At 47.7% G+C, this 24513-nt stretch overlaps 1 protein-coding gene across 1 annotated transcript; it reads right to left on the bottom strand.

Annotated features, from left to right (window-relative positions):
• Positions 1-22310: 22310 nt before the first annotated feature.
• Positions 22311-24291, bottom strand: LOC149334425 (uncharacterized). The gene is made up of 3 exons (XM_089557928.1): positions 24256-24291; positions 23397-24070; positions 22311-22395 (listed from the first exon to the last, which is right to left on the bottom strand). Exons 1-3 carry the CDS (start codon positions 24289-24291, stop codon positions 22311-22313), a joined length of 795 nt encoding a protein of 264 aa, XP_089414054.1.
• Positions 24292-24513: the final 222 nt, after the last annotated feature.

The raw sequence follows: 24513 nt of genomic DNA, 5'->3' as shown, positions 1-24513 counted from the left end.
ACCTGCCCACCACTGCACTCTCCGTAAGTTAGGAGGGGGTGGAGCGACAAACTTCTCCACCCCGCGTGCGGAAGATGAGGTTAGACTGCTGACCGGCGATAGGGGCCACGCCTGATTAGCCGTTGACCGGAGGGATGAGGCGTATAGGCAAGTTTCTTAGCAACCCTTTTACTCGGGTAAGAACAAGAACAACGGTTACGAAACAAGCCAAGCAAAATAGCGGTAACGCACAGGCGCGATGCGGACAACGAGCACAAAATCAGAACACAAACACAAACTATTAACAAGAAGAAGGAAAACAACAGGGCGAGAACTATACCACAAGGTTACACGATTAAAGCAATATACAAAAGAATAGGACGAGAACAGCGACAGAACAAGGAAAAGAGTGGAGCGAGTGGTGAGAAACGGTGGCTTAGCTGCGTAGTGGCAAGGTCCGGTCGCAGGGAGCGTCTGGCTGCGGAAGCGCGCGGTGCTGATGGGGGGGTGCGGATACGGGCGAACTTGGGCCACGGGTTACGCGTCTTCCACGCGTCTTTCGGGGCCGCCGTCGCCGCGCTCTACGCGTCAGACACCGCCTAGGCTCGCTTGCCGACCACTGCCCTGGCTGACCCCACACACGTCCGCACGCACCGAAATCTCTAAGCCCACTAACTCTGTCGTGATTTTTTCCGCCACCGCGTTCCCGCGACAAACAACAAAAAAAAAACAAACAAAAGCAAACGAATCCTCTCGGCCCCGTGCACCAACGATATACAGATGTTGAGAAGGGGGGAGAAGAAACATGAGAAACTGAAGGGGACGCGAAGGAAAGGTATGGTCCTAACGAGGAGGGATGTTAACTTCTCAAGGTTGGGACGGGTGCTAGGGCATTCACCGGCCGCTTCCCGTCCCCCACTCGTTCAATCGCTCGCTTCCCGACCATAATCCCGGGAGCGGGGCGGCCTAGCCTTGACCCCCCAGCGTCGCGAGGGGCCAACCGCCCACGCGGGGGGAGGCAAAATCACCGCCGCTGCGTCGCGACATGCCCGCATACAACCGGCGCCGTGGCCAGCCGTGGCCACTTTGGTCGGAGAAGAAAAAAGAAAGAAAAGGCATGCACGCACTTTGTGACACTGAGCCACAATCTCAATTGCTGTTTGTATATAACGTAATTTACCAGCATAATGTTCTTCTTGTCTTTCCCGTAACCTCATCTCCGACCTCCCTGATCCTCTCTTTGTCCCGACCATGCTACGTGAGCCGCAACAAGGGTAAAGGCCTCTTTCCAGACACTATGTTCGGGTTCCGCCCGCACATGTGTGCACAGGATGTCCTACTCCAGCTACACAGGGATATGATACGACCCACAGCCATGCAACAAAACGACAAGGCCGTTCTCGCCCTCGATCTTAACGGGGCGTTTGACAATGTTAAACATGCAAGCATACTGTGTGTTTTGAACACTACAAACTGCAACTCGAAGGTCTTCGCCTATGTCAGAGACTCTCTCTGCGCGTCAGGCACTCTTTCGGATCGAGGACGAGGAATACGCCCCGTACGCTATGGGTACACGGGGTACACCTCTGGGGCGGTGTTATCGCCCCTCCTTTTCAACATCGCCATGATGCACCTGCTCGGCCAACTGGCTCAGGTAGAGGGCATAAAATACGCGCTCTACGCAGACGATATTGTAATCTTGGCCAACCAAGGGGAGGCTTGTGGGGATGGAGGACCGGCTTCAGAAGGCCGCCTCCATAGTCGATGCGCATATGCTGCCCACTGTGGTCTCCAATGTGCTCCCGCCAAATCAGAGCTCCTACATGTCAGGACAAATCACACAAGATATCACTAAAGAGAAACAAGATATGTGTAGAGACGTGTTGTCTCTACACATATCTCAGTCGGGCAGTCCCATCAGAGAAGTAGAAGAGCTGCGGATCCTGGCTTTGTTCATCAATAATAGGCTTAGGCCGGACTCTGCTATAGCGAAAGTCAAGCGCATAGGCGAACAGGTAGGGCGCCATGATCCACCGCGTTTCCAAAAGGCGGGGTGGTCTGCGCGGCCGGGCCGCGCTACGGCTCGCCCACGCCTTCGTGACCGGCCGGATCCTTTACGCCGTGCCGCACCTAAACACCACCAAAACAAGAAGACGAGCGCATTGACTACATCACCAGAAAGACAACTAAGCGAGTACTGGACTTCCCGTTGGCTACCTCCAACGCCAAACTGAAGGCGTTGGGGGTGTTAAACTCTTATCAGGAGTTGCGGGAGGCTCACCTCGTGAACCAATATACGTGGCTCTCGCAGACGGCTCCTGGGCGCCGCCTGCTAAATCCCTTACACATACAACTCACATGCATACCAGAGGGGACGGAGAAATCCGGTTCTGTGGCGCCATATGCTCTGGGTCGCTACGCTTCCGCGTAGCATGGACGTGACTTCACATGAAGGCTGACGACAAGCGCGGGTTCGCGCTCTTGAGAGGCAATAAGAATCTAAAGACAGCGTCTACTACGTGGATATCACAGGGCCGTCGCCGGCGGGATTCTACACGGCTTCTGTAGTCCACCGGGCAATGAATGTCGAGTGGATATCTTTTCAGGCCCCAAATTGCACGCGAGCGGAGGAAGTTGCAATAGCTCTCGCTGCCGTCCCTGCTAGGAGCTCGTGCCCGCCGCTGAAGCTCAGGGTGTGCTCGGCGGTAAAGACCTTATTGCTTCGAGTGTGTCAGCTCTTGTCGTCTAGCGAGCAACTAGTTTGCAGCCTTTCGAATACTACTCGTTTTGTTCGTGTTGTGCATTCGCGTTCTAGATTTCGTTCATGTGGATTTGATGCCACTCCACAAGCTAGTGACATGAGCGCGATTTGCATGCGCAACTTTCTGAGGAGTTTCAAAAGCCTTGTAGTTTTTCAGGTCGAATTGCGCGCTCACTAGCCATCGCCGTGGCCAACACCTTTCCCACACACCACGATATTCAAGGCCCAAAATGCACAGGCAGTCAAGTTAAGCTGCCTCTGTATAATTTCAAGACAACGAAGCGTACCACACATCACACATGCTCACGCTCGTCAAAAAGATCTGACTACTCACACTATTAAGGCGGAAGCCTTTAATGCCTCATCGTTGTAAGCAGGAGTTGTCGACAGAAATGTCCCGCCTTTCAATTGGTCGAAACGGTCATTACGTCACAGTGCGCGAATTTCAAACGCGCCCAATTGTACTGTGGGATCGTATAGTGATGCTCCAAGTGAGTGGGTCTGAGTTTAGTTAATAGCTTAATAACCCAATATGCCTAATTAACCCTTCTAGTCAGGCCATATAAATAAATAAAACCGAGTAGGAAATTAGTTGAGTTCGTGAATCGGACCCCGGTCTCCGGAGTGCGAGACGAGCATGCTAACCACTCCGCCATGCCAGCTCGATTGTTTGGTATGAACAAAGGCGCGTGTAGTGAATACGGTGTCGTCGTTCACTCCCATCTTCCCTTCCCATCACGGCGAGGTTTAAGTGTCCACGCAGATATGCGAGACAGATACATTTCCTTTCCTCAAAAACCAATTTACCGACGAGCAAGGCGTGCAACCGAACGGGCAATGGCGTTCTATGGACTCCCTGGCAGCGTTGCAAGACGCTTTCGCGTTTCATCCTTAGAGGCGGAGCTTAACATCTTAACAACGCATCGGTGGCACACGCAGCAACACCGCGCTTAAGGCTTTCGCCTCACCGCACTTTAGGACACCAAAGTGCACCCCTGAATTTTTTTTTTCATATTAAAGTTTGACGCAAACTAAGGCAGTATGCCATGGAAAGGAATTCAATGGCGCACGTGCCCTCCCGTGCTTAATAAATCCAGGATCTTTCATCGTTTCCCTGAATCCTGGTGCCTACACAAACATTGTCGGGAACTAAACTCGTACGGGTAGTTACCCTCCAAGAGCTCCGAAAACAGACTCCTGCCACCTTTCCACACGTCGCACTCCGATATTAAAGCATGAAAACGGCCCGCTAATACGTAGCGCGGAAACTCGAACATAAATTGTCTTTCTGTACACACATTTCGTACAGAGGCTACATCCGCGTAGCCCATAAGGCACAGAACAGGACACTGCTGTCACTCGGCGCACTCTGGCACAGTAAAACTCCGTCAGTTCTAACAAAATTATTCGCCAATTGATAAAGACCCCTGGCTCTGCCCATCGACTCGCCCAGTTCTCATCCAGGGTGCGTCAAGACTGCATAGGTATAGACAACTAACCCCCCCCCCCCCCCCCCCCCCCCCGGCAACAATCGCTTCTTTCCTATTTCCCTCAGACGTAGCTTAAACTAGAGCTTACGCTTTGTCTCCTATGGTTCTGACGTTGACAATTCCAAAACTGCTCGCACAGCTTCGTTGGTCCCAGTGCCATGTGCCCATGGCATGAGCTTGAGTGTTGCCCTCTGCTGTATTGCATGTACGCAACTTCACCCAGACTTCAGGCACCGAACGGTCCCCTTTTAGCCTTACCTGCTTCTGTGCATTTCTTTTAATGCCAAGGGACTACTGAGCAGTTCTTTTAGTGTTTTTAATGCTGCTAAAATTTCACCTGCCACTTCTTTTTGCTATGAGATATAAAAAAAGGCGAGTGTGTGCGAATCAACACTGCCTCGAGATGTCATCCACAGTGGTCGATCTTTAGTTGGAGTGGTTTGATCGGCCGCCAGAATGTTGCTATGTAACCTGTAACTTTAGCTTCAACATTCCTTTAATAAAATCTTCTCTTAACTAAAGCCAGCAGTTGGTCCATGCTTGCTCAGCTTACTTCATCACGAAGCGCAGATGTGCTGTCGTACTTGCTCGAATACTGAACGAGATTAATTCCGCAAAAAACATTCTTGATATTTGGAGGCTGTCTTCGTGAAGAGGAAAATGTTCAAGAAAAATTTGAAGCGTCAAAAACATAACAAAAAAATACGCTGGTAGAGTAAGCACTCGATATGGTGCGACTCACTATGTGAAAGAAAACGTCTCCTCGGCATGGTTTTCTTGTTTCAGAGCACGGTCAACAAATATAGTCTGACTCACGCATGAGTAACACCTGCCGCAGCAACCCTCAGTGCTGTCCGTAGAGAGAACTAGATTTCAGTCTACCGCACCTCGTGGTAGTTCGTACCACAGCTGTGGTTGCATGCTGTGGCGCTTCTCCTTTTCTTAGGATCAAAACGTCCTTATATGCACGGCGTGAAACATTGTCCCATGCTTGTGGAGACACACAGTTCTGTAGCATAGACCGTGGAGGAAACTCATAGATTGTGGGGAGATAAATACTTTCCGCCCTCAGTTAATCGCGGCTGGTGCAGTTCAGTACCGCCGGACCCCACCCCGTGATCGCGTAAGCTACCGAGCGCACGCCGACTACGGCGGGCCTTGCCCTAGCAGAACAACGGAACGACACTCTGGCTGACGTAAACAGCATTTACTGCTGCAACAATAACGACAGCTAGCAGCAAAATAAGCTAAGGAATCGAGGACGTCCGACTCATCAGCAAGGTTATGAGCGAACGTTCGCCCACGCTAGGGGAAGAAGATACCCTGCGGCCGGACATGACGAGATGCGGGAGAACGTTCCTGCCGACGAGGAGCGCCGCGCGTGAACGTCAGCGTGCGTCCTAGTTCCCGAGCCGAAGACGGCCGTCTCAACGGCGCTTACGACGTCCGCGGCACTCGTGTCGCTACGACACCGGCGCCCTCTTTTCTTAGGTTTGGTTTGGATTATGAGGTTTAACATCCCAATGCGATTCAGGCTATGAGGGACGCCATAGGGAAGGGCTTCGGAAATTTCAGCCACGTGGGGTTCCTTAACGTTCGTGTCATCGTACAGTACATGGGCCTCTAGAATTTCGCCTCCATCGAAATTCGACCTTCGCGGCCGGGATCAAACCCACGTCTTTCGGGTCTGCAGCCAAGCGCCGTAGCCACTGAGCCACCGCGGAGTTAATGTAATTAACTATGCTAGGGAGTGTGAACCGAGCATTAAATTTTTAGGTGTTGTCTTTGACTCTCACTTAAGCTTTAATCCCCATGTTATTTATTTGCAAACGAAAATTATTGCACCTACCATCAAGCTCCTTAATTGGTTCCATTTCCATTTTCGTGCTTCTTCTCATATGCGCCAAATTTATCATCAGGTTATTCTACCTACAATTACCTATGTCGCCTCAGCTTGGTGGTTTCGTTACCCCCTTTCTCGGCTAAGAGATCGTGTTTTATCGCTTCAACGAATTCCTCTTCTGGCTCTTACTGGTGCCTATAATACTACGCGAAGCGCTGCTCTTTATGTTCTTCCAAACGTTCTTCCTTTGCCTATCGATCTAGACCAGTTACGCGCAGAGTTTATGCTTTTCACGTTACATCAATCCGTAGTGTACGGTAATACTTTTTATGACCCCTCTCAAATTCAACCTTTATTTGATCCCTGGTCAGACCATCCCTCATTGAAATTCAAATTTTCTTTTGTTCAACTTAGTTCTCAAGAAGCTGTATTCTTTTCTTATCAACATGCACTGCATATTTACACTGATGGGTCTTTCACTCCTCGCTCAGCTGGTGCTGCATTTGTTGTTCTTAGCTCAACACAAAATATTGTACTTGTTCATCGTCTCTCTTTAGAACCACCCTCTAGCGCCTATGCTGCTGAGCTTGTAGCTTTTCATTCTGCTGTTCTTTATGCTATTCACAACTCTCCCTCTACGCCTGTTCATTTTTACACTGATTCTCTATCTCTGCTTTCTTCCCTGTCTTCAGTTACTTCGTACAATCCGACTATTATTGCCATTAAGAAAGATCTCTATCGTTTGTCTTCTTTACCCCATTCCTTTTATTTCATATCCGGGGTCATTCCGGAATTTTCGGTAACGAGTTAGCCGACCACGCTGCTTGTAGTGCCGGACAGTTTGGAAGTTTACATATTTCAACCCTTTCACGCCGTTGCGCGCGTTCCCGTTTGCATCATTCTTCACTTCTTTTATGGAGCATTTTTTGGCGCGAGAATAATGGTGGCACTGAATTATTCAATTGGATCCCTGATACACTTAATATCCCCCCTATTCGTCTACCCAGGAATCCTCTAATTACTTTACTTACTGGGCGTGGTAGATTTCCGTTCTATTTTAAAAGATTTGGCCTGTCTCCGTCTTCAACTTGTTCCTGTGGATTGTTATGTGAAAATATCCGTCATTACTTCCGGGACTGTTTCGTTACTGCTTCTTTAGTTTCTCGTTTAAAATCTCTTTGCTCATCGGTCATCACACCATCTGTTTACCCCTCCCTTTTCCGAGACCCTGCTGCTTGTGCTCTTCTCGTTCAAATGGTTCACCTCATAAGTAGTGCGATTCCAAATTATTCACGCTGATTTCTCTCTTCTAATTTCTCTTCCCCAAGCTTTGCGCAGAGGAGAGCCCCATGCTCCTTTATTGAGCATAAGCGTCTTCGTCGTGGCGTGACTGTGACTTCGTCCTTGACTGTGTGGCTGTGACTGTGTCTTGACTGTGTGACTGTGACTGTGTCCTTGACTGTGTGACTTTGACTTTGGTTTTGTCTTGTTTTGTCTGGATTATGTTTTTTTTTCTGATTTTCATTTTGTGGCCGGCGCTCAGTGCTTTCTTAGACTGTTACTGCGACCATGACTTTGCAGTGACTTGGGTTTTCTCTTTTATTATTATTATTATTATTTATTTCGTGGACTGCACGTTGTGTTTTGGCTGTCTGCCTGCGACTAACTGTTATTGTGATGAGCCTTTTGTTTTCTTTTTTTTTGAGTTTTTTCAATGCTCTGTTTTTCGCTTAACTTTTTTTCTTCTTTGGAACATTTAGTTATTTTTCATTTATTTTGAATTGGCGTTAAGCCTGGCAAAACATTGCTGGTGCAGCCATCCTCTCTTTTTGTTTTATGTTTTTTACTTCTTTTTGATAGGACCAATAAAAGGGAGGGTGAAGGCCCGTGTACTGTGCGGTGTCAGTGCACGTTAAAGAACCCCAGGTGGTCGAAATTTCCGGAGCCCTTCACTACGGCGTCTCTCATAGCCTTAGTCGCTTTGGGACGTTAAACCCCAAAAGAAAGAAAAGGGAGGGTGCATCGCGGGGGAGCCAACCACGGGACCAGCGGAGGCAGGTCCCCACAAGATGAATAACAGCAGAACCTGCGGCTACAAAGTTTTTTCTCTTAATTCCTGTCAACACTCAGCGTTGAGATATCTATTTAGATTCATTCTTGACAATCCCAACGTTTTATTGAGTCTGACGAAAATGTACTTGTTCACATAATCTGCGCCACTATTTTTTCACTATGCACATCTATGTTTCGCGTCCCTGTCACTTGAAAACAAGGCTTCAAATACTGGTAGTGTGTTCTCCGGAACCTCGAGAGGATGAAAAGTGACTTGAAGACAAGTGAGGGTTGCCCCTATCACGTTGATTTGTAGTTTATGTCGTCAAGGCCAAGCAACGAAGATCCTTGTCGGGTGACATGAAAAGTCAACAATGCTTGAGTATCATTGTACTGTACTTCAGCTTCGAAGGTGCCCAGAGTGTGAATCGACTTGCCGGAGAAGTTCTGAAGAGCCAGGGTTGACGACAAGAAGGTGCAGAAGCGTTAAAAATATTTTTGAAAATCAGCATTGTTCAAAAAAAGAGAGACGGCAGCGCAGGTGTCGGTGAGTAGAGGGACTGGGCTCCCTTGAAATGTTACAGTAACTATTATCTTCTTTTTTTCTGGCCATTCTATGCCCAGATTATGCGGAGAATTCAGAATATGAACTTTCTCCATGGAGGAGACCGGCGCCTGCAACGCGCGAAGTCTCCAGAACTGATGCCGTAGGCGGCAAACTACGACGAAGTGTCCAATTTTTGCACAATTATTTCAACGTCGATTGCGGGCTGGGCAGTTTCTTGCATTTGTATAATGTTTCACAGAGCCACAACGGTAGCAAGATGGTCGGCGACCCTATCATGGCTTCCTCGCTCGAAATCCGGGCGCCGCTCATCTTGGCTGCTTCTCCCTTCTTGGGCTCTGGGGCCGCCATGATGGAAACCCGACGCTGTGTAGTTGCACCGTATGCCATCTTGCTGAAGTTGCTTGCCTGATGCATTGCTCGTCGAACGCCGGAGTTTCCGTTGTAGGTTCGTCGACGTGATGAACCGGCGTTCCCTGATAAGCTGCACTTGCTAGTTGTACGGCTTCTAAAGCTTTGTCAGTTTCTTCTGCATTGGCCAACGTAAGCGTTCGGGCAGCGCTCAAAAAACGTTCGCGCAACACTGGGTGTGCTACTCCTTCGATGATCTGATCTCGGACGCGCTCGTCGAACGTCGTGGCAAAGTCGCAAGTTAACGCAAGTTGTTTTACTGCCGCTACATAATGGGTAAATGGCTTACCCGGCACTTGAAGTCTCCTGAAGACATGATGTCTTTCGACGATAAAATTCGTTGTGTCTCCACACAGAATATTCAAGCTCTTGACTAACTGTGTATATTCATCCGCGGTCATTGCTTCCGTAGAATGCTTGGCCGATGAAGCCGGTACAACTAATACCGGGGACTGCGAAGACAATGGAAGTGATTCATGCGTTGTGACAGCGGCTGCGCACGCTTGAATAGTTTCTTCATCGTTAAAATGTTGTCGTTGTCCCTCCGCTCCGAGCAGTGTGAGAAGGAGAGCCGCTTTCTGTTCCAGTGCCCAGTCGCTACTCCCGGCCCACAGGAGGTACGCCCGGAAAACATTGAATTTCCATGGCACTGCAGGCGAGCCGGGCGCTGGCAAAAATGGCGCGGGAGCGAGGCCTGACGCCATGCTGACCCAAGTGTCGTAACGGATTTAAGAGACGGAGGAGCGGTGCAGCAAAGAAGCAGGACCAGTCGAAGCAAATGTACGAACGTTACTCACTTGGTTTTCCTTGTCGCCATATGTGGTGTACTCACGCCTTGCAGGTGTGACCTTGCAGGTCACCGGGCGAGGCTCGGCGTGCGGGCACCGGACATGGCCTCTGAAGAACGCCAATTCCGAGTTCCGAGCGGGAAAACCCGGGCTCGCGCCCGTTTCGCAGTTTTATTGAGACAGCGAACAACAACAATCAACCAACCACAAGGCTCCTCGCTTACAGCATCATGGTCATTCGACCACATTCGCAGAATTTGGTAAGTGGCACAATCAGGTCATGAAAGGTCTCCTCAATTGGTGTGTTGACCCTAGAGGGCGCCACACAACACCTGGCATTTCTCCATTGTTTACAAGCTTTTCGCCACGAGCGGCTGCAAAAGAAGACGCCGATCCTCGAGCCAGAAGCTTGCCGTTCTCTTGCAGGGTTCTGAGGACGTCTTTTGGCCGTAAGCGCACCGGGAACGGCCCTGCCTTGAGCAAGAAGCCCTGTGGGAATCCAGCGAGCAGGTACGAATGCTCTTCGTACGCTACGGACCGCTAGCTTCGCTTCTGCTCACCAAACGGCACCGTCATCGCGACTGACGCCATTGCTAGCGGGATTTCCGATGCTTCATGAAACTATTCAAGGGACCGATAGATATCGGAACAGAGCAGCGCACTGAATACGCTACACAGCTTCAGCACGTGGATCGAACTCTTATTACATTAGGACCCTCAAAGCTGTCGAAAGCTTATTACAGTCAAGGATTTCATAATGTCATTCAGTTTTCTAACCGAACACCGCGCTAGTTAGCACGGCACTTAAGATCCCAAAAGAGTCCAGACCACTGCAGTCGTGACTTCGATGAGCCTAAATTGCAAACACGTCCGCGTCGTGTTCAGTGTCGTTGCGCGTGCAAGAAATCATATCGCCAAAAATATGACTCTCCACACTGGATTTCCTCGTAATCCGCGTGCAGCTTCGGGAGTTCAAGCCCATCATACCGTACAATACAATAACCTACCACCTTCTTACCACCTGCCGATGGCGCATTACAGCAGGTTAATATGTGTTTGCTTCGTACATCTGTTTTACGCGAATACAACTAGGTGTTTCGGCCCGACGCCCACTGCGAAACCCAAGAGGGCAATACCTACATCCAAACATTTTCTTGTGTGCGGGGACTAAGAGCTGCAGCCGACCCTTCTTGAGCACGTGAAAGGTGCCCTATTGAACTCTGCGACATTGGCGATATTGAACTCTATCACGAACGGCGATATTGAACTCTATCAGCCGCGATTAACCGAGGGCAGAACGTATTTGCCTCCCCACATTCTATGAGTTTCCTCCACGGTCTATGCTAGAGACTCGTGTGTCTCCACAAGCATGGGACAATGTTTCACGCCGTACATATAAGGAAATTTTGATCCTAAGAAAAAGAGCAGCGCCACAGCATGCAACCACAGCTGTGGTACGAGCTACCACGAGCTGTGTTAGACTGAAATCTATTTCTCTCTACGGACACCACTGAGGGTTGCTGAGGCAGGTGTTACTCATGCGTGAGTCAGATTATATTTGTTGACTATGCTCTAGAACAAGAAAACCACACTGAGGATGCGTTTTGTTTCCCATAGTGAGTCGCACCGTCATGAGTGCTTACTACACGAGCGTATTTTTTGTTCTGTTTTTTAAGCTTCGAATTTTTTCTGAATGTTTTCCTCTCTGAACGAACGCAGCCTTCAAATATCAAGAATGTTTTTGCGGAATTAAGCTCGTTCAGTATTCGAGGAAGTACGACAGCACATCTGCGCTTCGCGATAAAGTAAGCTGAGCAAGCATGGGCCAACTGCTGGCTTGAGTCAAGAGAATATTTTATTAAAGGAATCCTGAATGCAAAGTTACGGTTTACATAACAACATTCTGGCGGGCGATCAAACCACTCCAACTAAAGATTGACCATTGTCGATCACATCTCGAGGCAGTGTTTATTCGCACACACTCGCCTTTTTTAAAATCTCGGAGCAAAAAGAAGTGCCAGGTGAAATTTTAGCGGCATTAAAAACACTAAAAGAACTGCGCTGTAGCCCCTTGACATGAAAATAAATGCACAGAAGCAGGAAAGGCTAAAAGGGGACTTAGGACCGTTCGATCCCTGGAGTCTGGGTGAAGTTGCGTACATGCAATACAGCAGAGGGCAACACTTAAGCTCATGTCATGGTCACATGACATTCCGACTACGGAAGCTGTATTAGCAGTCGTAGGATGGTGAACGTGAAACCCATAGGAGGCAAAACGTAAGCTTTATTTTAAGCTACTTCTGAGGGAAATAGGAAAGAAGCGATTGTTGGCGGGGGGGGGGGGGGGGGGGGGCGGGGTAGTTTTCTGTACCTGTGGAGTCTAGTTGCAGCCTGGATGGGAACTGGGCGACTAGGTGGGCACAGCCAGAGGTCTCTATCGATTGGCGAAGAATTTTGTTAGAACTGGTGGAATTCTACTGTGCCAGAATGCGTCGAGTGAGAGCAGCGTCCTCTTCTGTGGTTTATGGGCTACACAGATGCAGACTCTGTGCGAAACGTGTGTACAGAAGGATAATTTATGTCCGAGTTTCCGTGCTTCATATTAGCGCGCCATTTTCAAGCTTTAAGATCGGAGCGCGCCGTGGAGGAGCAGGTGTGTGTTTTCGAAGCTCTTCGAGGGTAGCTACTTTTGTGTGTTTGGTTCCTGGCGATGTTTACGTAGGCAGCAGAATTCAGAGAAACGATGAAAGTTCCTGCATTTATTAAGCACGGGAGAGCACATGCGCCCTTGAATTCCTTATCATACCTTATGCTCTCGTACCCGCAGAATTTAAGCATGAAAAATGATGTGAGCAGTCAGATTTTTCGACGAGCGTGTTTATGTGTGGCGCAGTTTATTGTCTTGAAATTGAAGACAGGCAGCTTAACGTGACTGCCTGTGGATATTGGGTTTTGAATATCGTGGTGTGTGGGAAAGGTGTTGGCCACGGCGATGGTTAGTGAGCGCGCAATTAGACCTGAAAAACTATATGGCCTTTGAAACTCCTCAGAAAGCTGCGCATGCAAATCGCGCCCATGTCACGAACTTGTGGAGTGGCATAAAAAGCCACATGGACGCAATCCAGAACGCCAGTCCACAACACAAACAAAGGGAGTTGTATTCGAAAGACTGCGAATAGGTTGCTCTCTAGACTGCTAGCACTGACATACTCGAAGCAGTAACGTCTTTACCGCCGAGCACACGCTGTGCTTCAGCGGCGGGCACGAGCTTCTAGCGGGGACGTGGCTGCGCGTTGTGGCCTTTCCTTCGTATACGCGATGGTGGTTCCGATGGTGCTTCTACACTTTCTACATTACTCCCTTGAATCGCTCCCTTGACACACGTCCTTGGATAATGGACAAGGAGAAATCATCGAATCCGGAGTTGTACTGCTTGAAACCACCACCCTTGCGCTGCTGACCACTCCGGTCAGCTTAGCGAAAATAATTTCATGGCCTGAGGTCTTGTCACCAAAGGGAGATGACCCAAAATAATGTTCAGCCTTTGTCCAAAGTTAGAGCCCAGGAGGTATTCTTATAAGCCGTGTAGTGGCGCTTTTACAGCAGTCTTGATATTGTTACCCGCCGGAGGGGGCAGGGCCAAAAATCTCCTTACCTTCAGGAGATTCGGGCGCTGAGAATCCATTGCGAGCCACATGGCGTGGCTCAAGGTTATCTGTTACAGGCAGCGTCGTCGCTTCGGCGGACGTGGTTGTTGCGACGCACGTCTGTTCTTTCACTATTTCCTCTCATATCTTTCATTTCTCCTCTACCTGCTCGTCACAACGGTACTGGCTCAGCTCGAGTCCGTGGGCAGGCCCATACAATTTCCTTTCCATCCTTCTTTCAGTCGCAGCAACAACAACAAGCAGACCCCGTGGGCTGTAAGCTTTTGAGAAGGGGTGTGCATCGGCTTTGCTTCTTTCCTGCTAGTAAAAAGGACAGGTGGAAGTATGAGGTGAACATAAGACATAATATCTATAATCAATAAGAAATAGATAAAGGTATCCAAAACAAAAAAAAGCTATGACGGTGGCACCTTTACCGCTTCATTCATTCATCAGTGTGCTGCCTTCTTCTCGAAGCTCGTGATCACAAGCTCAACATTAAGTAGAAGACGCCGATCCACGAGGAAGCTTACTTAAAGAGAAGAAGAAGAAGCTGGGCCTTCCGACATGAGGCCCCGAGAACGCAGCCAGTAAACCATGTAAGAACCCTTCGCGAAGGTAAGCGAACGCACCCTACGCTACGGTTCGCATACTTTGCTTCCATTCGCCGAAGTGTGCCGTCATCCAGGGTAACCCTCTTTACTGATGCGCTTTCCGGCGCTTGTAGAAACCAGTCAGACAGGTCATGGTCATCGAAACTGCTATAACATATTCAAGGCGCTCTACAAGAGCAGCTTGTGAGTCTGACGCTGCCCAGAGTGCGGAACTAAAAGTGGCGGCAGCATCGGTTTCAATGCGAAATCAGTATATCGCTCATAGGTAACCAAACCCGGCGTTGTTTACAGACGAAATGGTCCGAAAACTCGGAGAATGGAGCAAGCATAGATGAAAGAGTAGTAATTAATCATCGTGAGGTAATGGCGATCGCGGTAGTTTTGCTATTATAAAGGACGTTACTAAACAAAGATGTGCGTCATTAGTTCCAAGAGCCATGATAAGGGCCTTTAGGTCAACGGAAGGTTTTCCATTCACAGCACTTTCGGATCTTGAGTGCCCGCCGTAATTTTTTTTTGTGGTCCAGGCAGCCTAGGAACCACCAAATTTTTATACGCTCAATCTCCTCGTCGCATGTCGCATGGACCGAGCACAGCTGCAGCTAGAACTTACCTCGAAGGGTCTTCTGCAGCGTGCGTTTGTTTTCTGTGGATAATAACAGAGCGCTGGCCCGCCCCTGGGGATAAAAACTTACCGCGTGAGCTGCACCGCATCTCATACCCTCTTCAGATCCAACTGGTATCCCGTGAAAAAAGGTGGCAATCATTCTAGAGCGGCAGTTTCCGGCCGCCCTTCATTTCACGGCTCCAAGGCCAACTGTGCATCTTTATTGTGTGGCATGGAATGAAAGCTGCAGTTTTTCGTCACCACATTACACGACGCTGACGCTAGCATCCCTTAATATTCCTCATACGGTTGTGGTCATAAACTGATATCGTGAGCAACAGTCTTGCAAAGATTCGTTTTTATCTACTCGGAACGGCTGAGCATGAAGGTCGACATTGGAAACATTTGTGTCCTTGACGTCTTTGAAGTCTCCTGCAAGTACTTCTACTTTTACGGCGCTGCGCTCGGTCCTTCTATGCCTGTGACCGATCAGGAATAGCCCGATTACTGGCGTGGCATCGACGCGGTTCAGTTGTGACAGCATTTGTGCGACTGGCAAAGCGTCCCAAAGTGCTCGTTATCGCCTGCATATGTTTTTATACACTCTGTCACTGACGGTGCGTATTGCTTTTTTATTGCGACAGAAATACTACTCCCAAGAACGGCATTTCGCGTAGCGGCGGCCACTTGCCACGTTTGACCTTTAGAATGACCCCTGACGTCATACCATGCCTAATGACGTCACAGCGTGACGTCATACCAGGAGCGAGAGACGGGCTCCCAGCTCGCCTCGTCGGGTAACGGCGGCCGCTTGGCACGGCGCGCCGCGCTCTTCCCACTAGAGGCGCTGCGTACGCAGTATAAAACACCTGTTTTCGCAACCTACCAGGCTTAACCAAAGCTAAGCCTCCGCCAATTTTTATCATCCCCTGTTATGGAATTAATGGAGGCAGGCAAAATTCTGCAAACATTTTCAGCGTTTGCTAATGTAATTTGAAACGTATTCGTATTAGCTCAATTGCAGAAATACTGAGAACTAAACATTTACGCATTATTGAGTGTCCGGTGGAGTTTGATAACTTATATTAAACTGCCAGACATCTCAAACAACAAGTTTTTAATACGAAACCCCCCCCGTTTCGGAGCCGGCTCGGCTTCTTCTCCAGGGCAGACAGGGAGCCGCTGGCTTGAAGCTTTCAGTACACAGTTGGGAGGAAGGAAGGAGTGGGGGATAGTGAATAGTGCGACAGGGATGGGAGGTGGTTGAGTGCGTCAACTTGGCGTCTACGATTTGCAGTCACGCTGCCTGGCTGTGCAGGGTTGGCTGCTGGCATTTTCGTTTGAGAGCTGCGGTGCGAAGTCCCGATCAGACTCAGGGGGAGGTTTGGAGTGGTTTGAATGTGCCAAGATTTTAGTGGGACTCTTTCGGTAAACGGCTTCGGTTCCGAGGACAGGGGTTTCTTCGAGGTTGGTTTTGTGAGCTGAGTCTTCAGATTGCTCGGCTACCGGTATTCAGTGCTGGTTCAATCACCTCCCCTTTCCGTTAAGCTTATTCCTTTCCTCATAGCGGGCCCGCGGGATAGCGGAGCTGTGCAAGGGACGGGAAGACAGTGTGCGTTGCTGGTGGAGCGAAGGGCGCTCGTCGGTCGCACAGCCGACGTAAAGGTTGATTCGTGCGACACACAGTTCGGAGGGGGATCACGTCTGGAGGACGTAGATGGCACATCAATGGACGCTCATGGACACCAGCGTCGGGGAAGTACGAAAATTGGATGGAAATTTAAGGTCCTTCTTAAGCGTATCACTCGACATCGTTAATGGTTTTTGCTACTGTCTTTTTTAAGTAGTACGTACGACTACGTAGACTAATCAGCATATTTCAGTAGGCATACTTGATCACGTGATACGCCACAGGACACAAACCACATCGAACGTACGTGTCTCAGTGGTATGAAGGCAACGTGTCCTACTCGAAATTGAAGGATCATTGGCTCAATTCCTAACAAATTACTACAATTTTCTTTTCTGTGCCGTTTCATTACATAGCCCAACGTGTAACGTCACAATCCTCTAGACTGATCCTTAATTAGTGTGACAATGCGCACGGCTTTTCCTTCGTCCGCCTGCTCTATCGCTGTCACGTCAAAATCATGCCATGTCTGGCCCTTCCTTCTCTTGAGTGTCGCCGCTGCACGGACTGGCCAAAGCACTCAGTTCCGGCTGTGGCTCTAGAAGACGTACGCGGTACACAGGCGCACCGAACGCCGACCGGGTAGGCCAAGGTACCGTGGTAATTTTTTACTGGCAGCAATGTTCGCTTTACGACACTGAAAGCCATCGTGATGATTTTCCATGAGCGGTTTACAACGGTCGCTCCTATTCGTGCCACTTCAGACAGAGCTACCGAAGGGCGGAAAATATTTCAATTCGTTCACTGAGGTAATTTTCGGTTATCATTTCAGTTTCGGTTTTGCTCAGCACCTGCCTTCTAGCCTTAGCTCTATCATTTAGCATCTAAATGTTTAGCTGCTAAAAAGGGGCAACAAACTTCAGAGTCAGTTCTTTAAAATATGAATGGTGCCCCACTCTTCTGCAACTACAGCATCCCAATGACTTCTTGTAATCTTGTTCTCAGATTATAAAAACATATAAAAATGATAGTGTCGCCAACCCTGCTTCAGCATTGCTCTGCCAGGCTTAAACCAATTCAGATATAAAATCTAAAAAGCGAAAGGCTTAAGACAAAAAAAAAACCGAGAAAAAAAAGCAGAAATGAGAAATGAAATCATAGTAATAATTCCAGAGAAAAAAAAAAACAGTGGTCGTTTGCAAAGGCTAAAAAAAAGAATACCAGAATACTAAGCGAAAAATTCGGGGCAGAACGGCAGAGCAAAGTCGGGGCAGTAATCTATAAAGATGCTTTTGCCCATTTTCTTCTTCGGATCCGTTTGGTCCTCCGGCATCGGTCAGTGATGTTCGGTGACGTAGCGGCGGCTTTCAAGCACCCGTGGGAAGAGACCGGTCTGTTGGCTCATTGGTGACCGCAGCTTGTCGACGGTGCATATCGCAGGCAATGGCTAAGCGCAGCGTGCTGCTAGTGGCGAAGGCTATCGCGGACATTGGGACCCGCTGCCTTGTGATTTGCGCGATTGGTCACTTACTGCTTTCGTGCGATGCGGCCGTCATGATGACGTCAGTCCAAGAGAGACTAAAAATGAATCCTTAAATATAAGAGGAGCGGCGTTCTTTAAAGTAGCCACACATGTAAACAAAAGCAAAAAGATAAAAACACGAAAGCACAGTATGGCCATTAAGGTAAAGTGATGAGTATTGTAGACATATAAAGAAAAAAATGAAAAAAGTTATGTACGAGGCATGTTGAGAGTAATGACACCGCGGCCACCAAGCCACTGAAAATTTTTATTTTATAAACCTTTAACTCAGAACTAATCACATCACTGCCTTTATTCATCCTCACATTTGCCGCCAATATCCTAACAGCCTGGGAAACACTGTTTGGATGAGAGCTCATGAAATTCTCTGGACTGCCCTGTAAACCACGTCATGACTCTTTGTGCCGACTCGTTGTGATCGGCGAGCGGCTTCCGAGCGCGACGTTTATTGAAGTGAAGAAAAAAGTGAAAATAAGTGGGGGCCATGTCGGGCTCCGAAGACGCTGCTCCAAAACGTCCCTCTTGATTCTTGAGCAAAACGAGGTGATGGCGTGCGTCGTGTGGAACCGAGCGTTGTCGTGAGGCATGCGTACGCCACGAGTCAGCAATACGCTTCGTTTGTCTTGGATTAACCGCAGTAGGCCTTCCAAGATTTCCAGTATGCAGCGAAAATAATTGTTGTCCATGAAGGCAAAAAGTCATTGCTGAGTTAAATGGTGGGGAACAGTTCAAAAAACGTGGACGGGAAGAGGGTGACACGGGCATACGCTGACTAATAGCTGATGCATCAGTTGTCGGTCAGGATGTGTGCGTGTCAGCTTCTTTCTCTCTACGTTTTTTGCGCTGTTTCCCACCTTTTAAAATATACACCAACTATCCCAACAACAAGCTTTATTAGAGTTCATTACTGAGTCCATAAATTATTCTCATTCCTGTGCACACAGCGTGGAAAATTTCTAACCCGTCTTTTTCGTTTTGTGCTCGTCGGTGAGCATCTTTGGCATCCACCTTGCCCACAACTTGTTGAACCTTAGTTCTTCAGCTGCGGCTTCATGGTTCACGGCCATCGACAGTCCGGGAGTGATTTAATGCAATTCCCTTATCCTCACACGCCTAATCTAAAGAATTTCATCTTCGAATTTGCGAAGAAGCTCATAAGCGACAACCAACCCCCTCCCGCGCCGTTTGCGTCATGAACATCTGTTCTGCCCTGCGAGAATTTAAGTTTCATGTTCTCCACATATTGTTGCTTCATGGCATCCCCATGAACAACACAAACCTTTCTGTAAATTTATTTTACTTATTTATTTATTTATTCAATACTGCCAGCCTCCATTTGGTGGCCAAGGCAGGAGCCGTACAAGGATACATCGTACATCGCGACAAAACAAAGCAAGTAAACATGCAAATAAAGAAGCAAAAGCTAACACACAGGGTTTTATAGAAAGACAAAGAGCAAGGTTAAATGCACTCGGTTACCTAAAAATACAAAAGAAAGCAAACAAAAGAGCCTGAATGAATACGCTGCGCTTAAAATGACGATATGACAGCACATAAAAAAGACTTCTGATCTGCCAAACGGACCACGTCACACGGAAGCCCGTTCCATTCCAATATCGTTCTTGGAAAACAAATGAAACTTATACGCTTTCGTTCGGCACCGTGGCACCATGATTGTCAAATTGTGTTTATTGCGTGTTGGTCGTGAAGTGTTGTATGCCATGTAGGTCTCAAAGTGAATGTTTGTTAAGTTATTAACTATCCCATGCAACATCTGTAGACGGTGCAACTTGCGACGAGATTGAAGTGTCTGCAGTTCAGATTGCCTCAATACATTAGTAACCGAAGCGTGCCTTCCATATGCGTTGTAGATAAATCTAAGCGCCTTCCTTTGAACGCCTTCAATGCGCTGTACATCTACTTGGGTGTGCGGATCCCAAACCACATCTGCGTATTCCAGTAATGGCCGTACGAGTGCAGTGTAAGCTGCTAATTTAGTTTTAGATGTGCAGTGCCCTAGACGAATTCTTAACAGCCAAAGCATGTTGGACGCCTTGGAGACTATATGCCCGATGTGCGAACTCCAACTCAACTCACTATTGAATACAACCCCCAAATATTTGTATTCGTTTACGGGGGAGACAGCTGCAGCATTAATTGTGTATGTGTAATTAAGAGCGCACTTTTTACGCGTAAATGTCATTTTTGAGCACTTAGACGTGTTTAGTGACATTTGCCAGACTAACCACCACCTTGAGACCTCTGAAAGGTAGTCATTCAGCACATGGTGATCCTCCGCTTTTTGAATAGGCAGATATACAACGCAGTCGTATGCGAAAAAACGGCACCGTACAGGGGAGTCGAAGTTTAAGTCGTTTAAGTAAATAAGGAACAACAGTGGGCCGAGAACGGAGCCCTGGGGTACTCTTGAGAGAACTGGAGCTGGCATAGAATTGGAACCTGAGATCTGGACGTACTGGTGCCGTTCAGAGAGGTAGGAATCGAGCCAATGAACAAGACGCTGATTTTGTAATAGATGTTTGAGTTTTATTTTTAGATCACAGTGCGAAACGCGATCAAAGACCTTCGCAAAGTCGAGAAATATTGCATCTGCTTGCCCACCCTGATCAATGCATGCCAAAAGCTCATTGGTTGTGTGAATTAGTTGCGTTACGGTGGACAGGCCATGTCGAAACCCATGCTGGTTACTAGAAAAGAAGTTACTGCTTTCTAGAAAAGAAATAAAGTGCTTGAAAATGAAATGCTCCATAACCTTACCCGAGATACACAGGAGTGAAACTGGCCTGTAGTTGTTTACACAAAGTTTGTCACCCGATTTGTGGATAGGGTTGACCTTTGCAGTCTTCCAGTCAGCCGGAACTTCTGAATTTAAAAGACTTTCATTGTAAATGATGACAAGATATTTCGCGCACCATTCTGCGTAGCGGGAGAGAAACGCATTTGGAATGCCATCGGGCCCAGGAGACTTCTTTTTGTCTAAACTGAGTAGAGCTGCAAGAACTCCTTCGACAGATATTTGTAGGTCTGGTAAGATAAGGCACGTGGATCGAAATTCAGGCTCTTGCCTACTGTCAGTAGAAAAGACTGAAGAAAAGTAATTATTGAAAGCTGATGGAATGTCGTAAGAATACTTACTTTCTTTGTCATTCAAACGAATTTTGCTAACTGTATCCTTCTTCTTTGTTAAGTGTATTCAAAATTTGTGTGAGTCTGCGGTGTGAAAGTTATGCATCTTAACGTTTAAAAAAGTGTATTTAGACTGTTTAATTTTCATGCGCAACTCTGTGCGAAGTGACTGTAGGGAAATGTGCCCTGTTTTAAATCGCTTGGATCCTAGACGCTTGTTACGACGCTTGAACTGGAGCAGTTCGCGAGTAATCTAGGGACTACTGCGATTCATTTTTCTAAGTTTAGTCGGCACGTATCTTGTGATACATTTGTGTACAATAGACTTGAAGTGCACCCATAGGTCATTAACTTTCATGAGACCAGCCGCGTGTTTCTCAACGAATTCATCGTAGTCTTGCTCCAATAAATCTAAGATACTTTCGTCTAGGGCATTGTTGAAGTCAAGAAATGGTTTTCTTAACACACGGACAGGCGGTCGCATCATGTTACTTTTGAAGAGTACAGCTTTGTGATCAGAAATGCCTGGTATGATATCAACAAAGATGCCAAGTTCTTCAATAGTATCGGTAATAAACACAAGGTCTAGAAGGGAGCTCGATCCTGATGCAGTACGTGTCGGCCTCTGCACGACCTGCTTTAAATTAAATGCAAAGGCGATATCAAGCAAAAGATCAGAATGTTGACATGAAGCTACAGTACGCAGAAGTTCCCAGTTGATTTTTGGTAAATTAAAGCCACCACACATCATTACATAAGCATATTTTTTACCATGTTCTAACAAAAATTCGTGCAGTCGTTCTAGAACCGAGACGTCTGCATCCGAGGGTCTATACACAGAACCAATAAAAATGTTGAAATTGTTAAACCGAAGCAATATCCAAACCATTTCGATGCCTGTATTATTAGGAATAACTGTGTAATCTAGTCCCTTTTTTATAGCTATTGCTACGCCCCTCCCCTTCTGCTAAGGTCGTGCCGTACTATCTCATGAGTGTTGGGTATTACTTCTGAATCAGGAATAGCTTGGTTCAACCAAGTCTCGGTTATGATTGTGATGTCTGCGTCGTGTGTGATAAGACCTTCTAAGTCATCGCATTTATTCCATATGCTTCTGGCATTAATGTTCAACAAAAAAAAAGAGCCCGCAGTGGGGCGGACTTTGAGGCATTGGCTGGGTAACTTCACAGTCTGCGCATGTCTGTGATATTTGCGAGCGTCGGAACAGACTGGTCAGGGATCATTTACGGGCACTTTTACCTCGAGAGTTTCATCCCATCGGAACAGTTTTCCGTTGATCTTTATCTTGTCAAAAAATTAGGAGTCACTTTGGCGACTAAAGTGGTGCAAGGCGAAAGCCTTAGTACAGCATTCTGTCACGAATGTGGTTGTGAATGATGATTCAAGTGCTGCCAGCGAATGACGCGTCCATTGGCTGTCTGCGTGTGTTACTGATGTGTGGTTAACATGTTAAGCTTCGCCTGTAAGAGTGGAACGCGACAGCGTCTTGCAACGCTGCCAGGGAGTCCACAGAACGCCATCGCCAATTCGGCTGTACGCCTTGCTGGACGGTAAATTTATTTTTTGAGGAAAGGAAATGTATCTCTCTCGCATATCTGGGTGGACACCTGCACCTCGCCGTAAGGGAAAGGGGGAAGATGGGAGTGAACGAAGACGCCGTATTAGCTAGACGCGCCTTTGTTCATTCCAAACCATTCAGCTGGCATTACGGAGTGGCTAGCGTGCTCGTATCGCACTCCGGAGACCCTGGTTCGATTCCCTAACTCGACCAATTTCGTTCTCGGTTTTATTGATTTATGCGGTCTAACTAGAAAGGTTAATTAGGCTATTTCATATTTATATTATTGCATTTCTATCCATCGTGTTCTGTCATTCACCTGTCAATTGTTGGAACTCTCTAGGATGTTCGACACAACGTATATGAAACGAGCAACGTCGAACTGAGTGGGGAAGTGCGTGGTGGTGGAGCGAACGCGGCTTCGTACTTATCTGTTTTTTTTTCAGCAGCGTCTCCTTCCGCGGACGCTGTTGTCGCTGCGGCGCGCGTCTTTCTTTTCTTTTCCTCTTTCTTCTGACCTCTTCATTCTCCTCTATCTTAATTAGGCTAATTGATTAATTAAGCAATTAACTAAACTCAGTCCAACTTAGTTGGAGCATCACTATACGATCCCTTTGATCCCTTTGAAATTCGCGCACTGTGACGTCACGAGCATTTGGACCAATTGAAAAGCGTGACATTTTCTGTCGACAACTCCTGCTTACAACGATGAGGCATTAAAGGCTTCCGCCTTAAAAAAGAGCCCCACCTTCGCACCATTTGCTTTTTGCTGATGGGCGCTGTCCCAAAGCTTCTTACGTATCGACTGAACCCGTGGCGAAAAGTCTTCCGAGATGATGTATTTCGTGTTGTTTAGCTTGCTGCAATTTTGAAGGATTCTTCCTTTGTCCCTTCCGTTCAACAGTTTAAAGATTAGTGGGTGGCATTTCTTTTCAGCAGGTCTTCCAAGTCTGTGAATTCTCTCGATCGCTACATTAGGTACCTTCAGTATGTTGTTGAGAATATTTTCAGACACAATTGCCTCTAGGTCCTGGTGCTGCTCTTCATTATTTTCTGACACTCCGTAGACAATTAGATTATTTCTCCTGCTTCTGTCTTCTAAGTCGTCAACCTTACGAAGCAAAGTTTCCCCAGTTTTTTGCATTTCGTCGACTCTCTGTGAATAAGATGTAACAGTAGAAGTCAATCCGTCCAGTTTTCCTTCGATAGCAGCTATCCTGTTATTTGTTTCGCCAAGTTGTTGATGTACTGACTGCGTGGTTTGATTTAGGACATTCAGTTCAGCCAGAATTTGTGTAAACATAGTTTCAGTGCCAGGTCCAGGATTAAGTTCGACGCCGCCACAAGAACAAAGCAAGTCCACGAAACAATGGTAAATCGCCAAAAGCACTACGCTCAGGGGCCGTAATGTTCGCTGGTGGCCCGAAACGTGCGAGCAGAAAGAAATATTGTAAAAACGAAGAAGGCTACACGCGTGGGCCGTATGGTCATCGCCTGGTGCACGCTCCTGGCTGGGATGGCTGATCTCGGATTTCTGTTGACACTGCTACCGTTCAGAAGCTTCTCCACATACCCCCCTTACAGTATAAGGGATCGTACCTCGCATTTGACGGAAGCCTGTCCCATCACAGACATTTCTAAAGCATGCTACATGGCGGCCAGGCACTGGCGGAGCACTGCAGACCGGAGGAGAGGGCGAAGTACAACATGACTAGCTTTGTGACTTATCGCAGTATTTATGCTGTACGGATGCGCCTCGTACGGGTAAAAAAATTGCTAATACAATTACACATGCATAGAATGAGGAATAGATAGAAGGACACTTCCTGAAGGCATCTCCCAAACAAAGGAGGCAGT

This window comes from Amblyomma mixtum, chromosome 8 (assembly GCF_055824585.1).
Source record: "Amblyomma mixtum isolate Tamu chromosome 8, ASM5582458v1, whole genome shotgun sequence".
Lineage (NCBI taxonomy): Eukaryota > Metazoa > Arthropoda > Arachnida > Ixodida > Ixodidae > Amblyomma > Amblyomma mixtum.
The sequence above is the reverse complement of the archived record's forward strand: the minus strand, read 5'-3'. Positions and strand labels throughout refer to the sequence as shown.

What these genes read in the sequence shown, in the direction of transcription:
- LOC149334425 (XM_089557928.1), bottom strand. Translation starts at nt 24,291, where the DNA reads ATGTCTGTGATGGGACAGGCTTCCGTCAAATGCGAG. An exon ending in AGGCTTCCGTCAAATGCGAG is followed by an intron (nt 24,071 to 24,255) that starts GTACGATCCCTT and finishes TCGGGCCACCAG; the next exon opens with CGAACATTACGGCCCCTGAG. An exon ending in AATGGTGCGAAGGTGGGGCT is followed by an intron (nt 22,396 to 23,396) that starts CTTTTTTAAGGC and finishes AAGTGACTCCTA; the next exon opens with ATTTTTTGACAAGATAAAGA.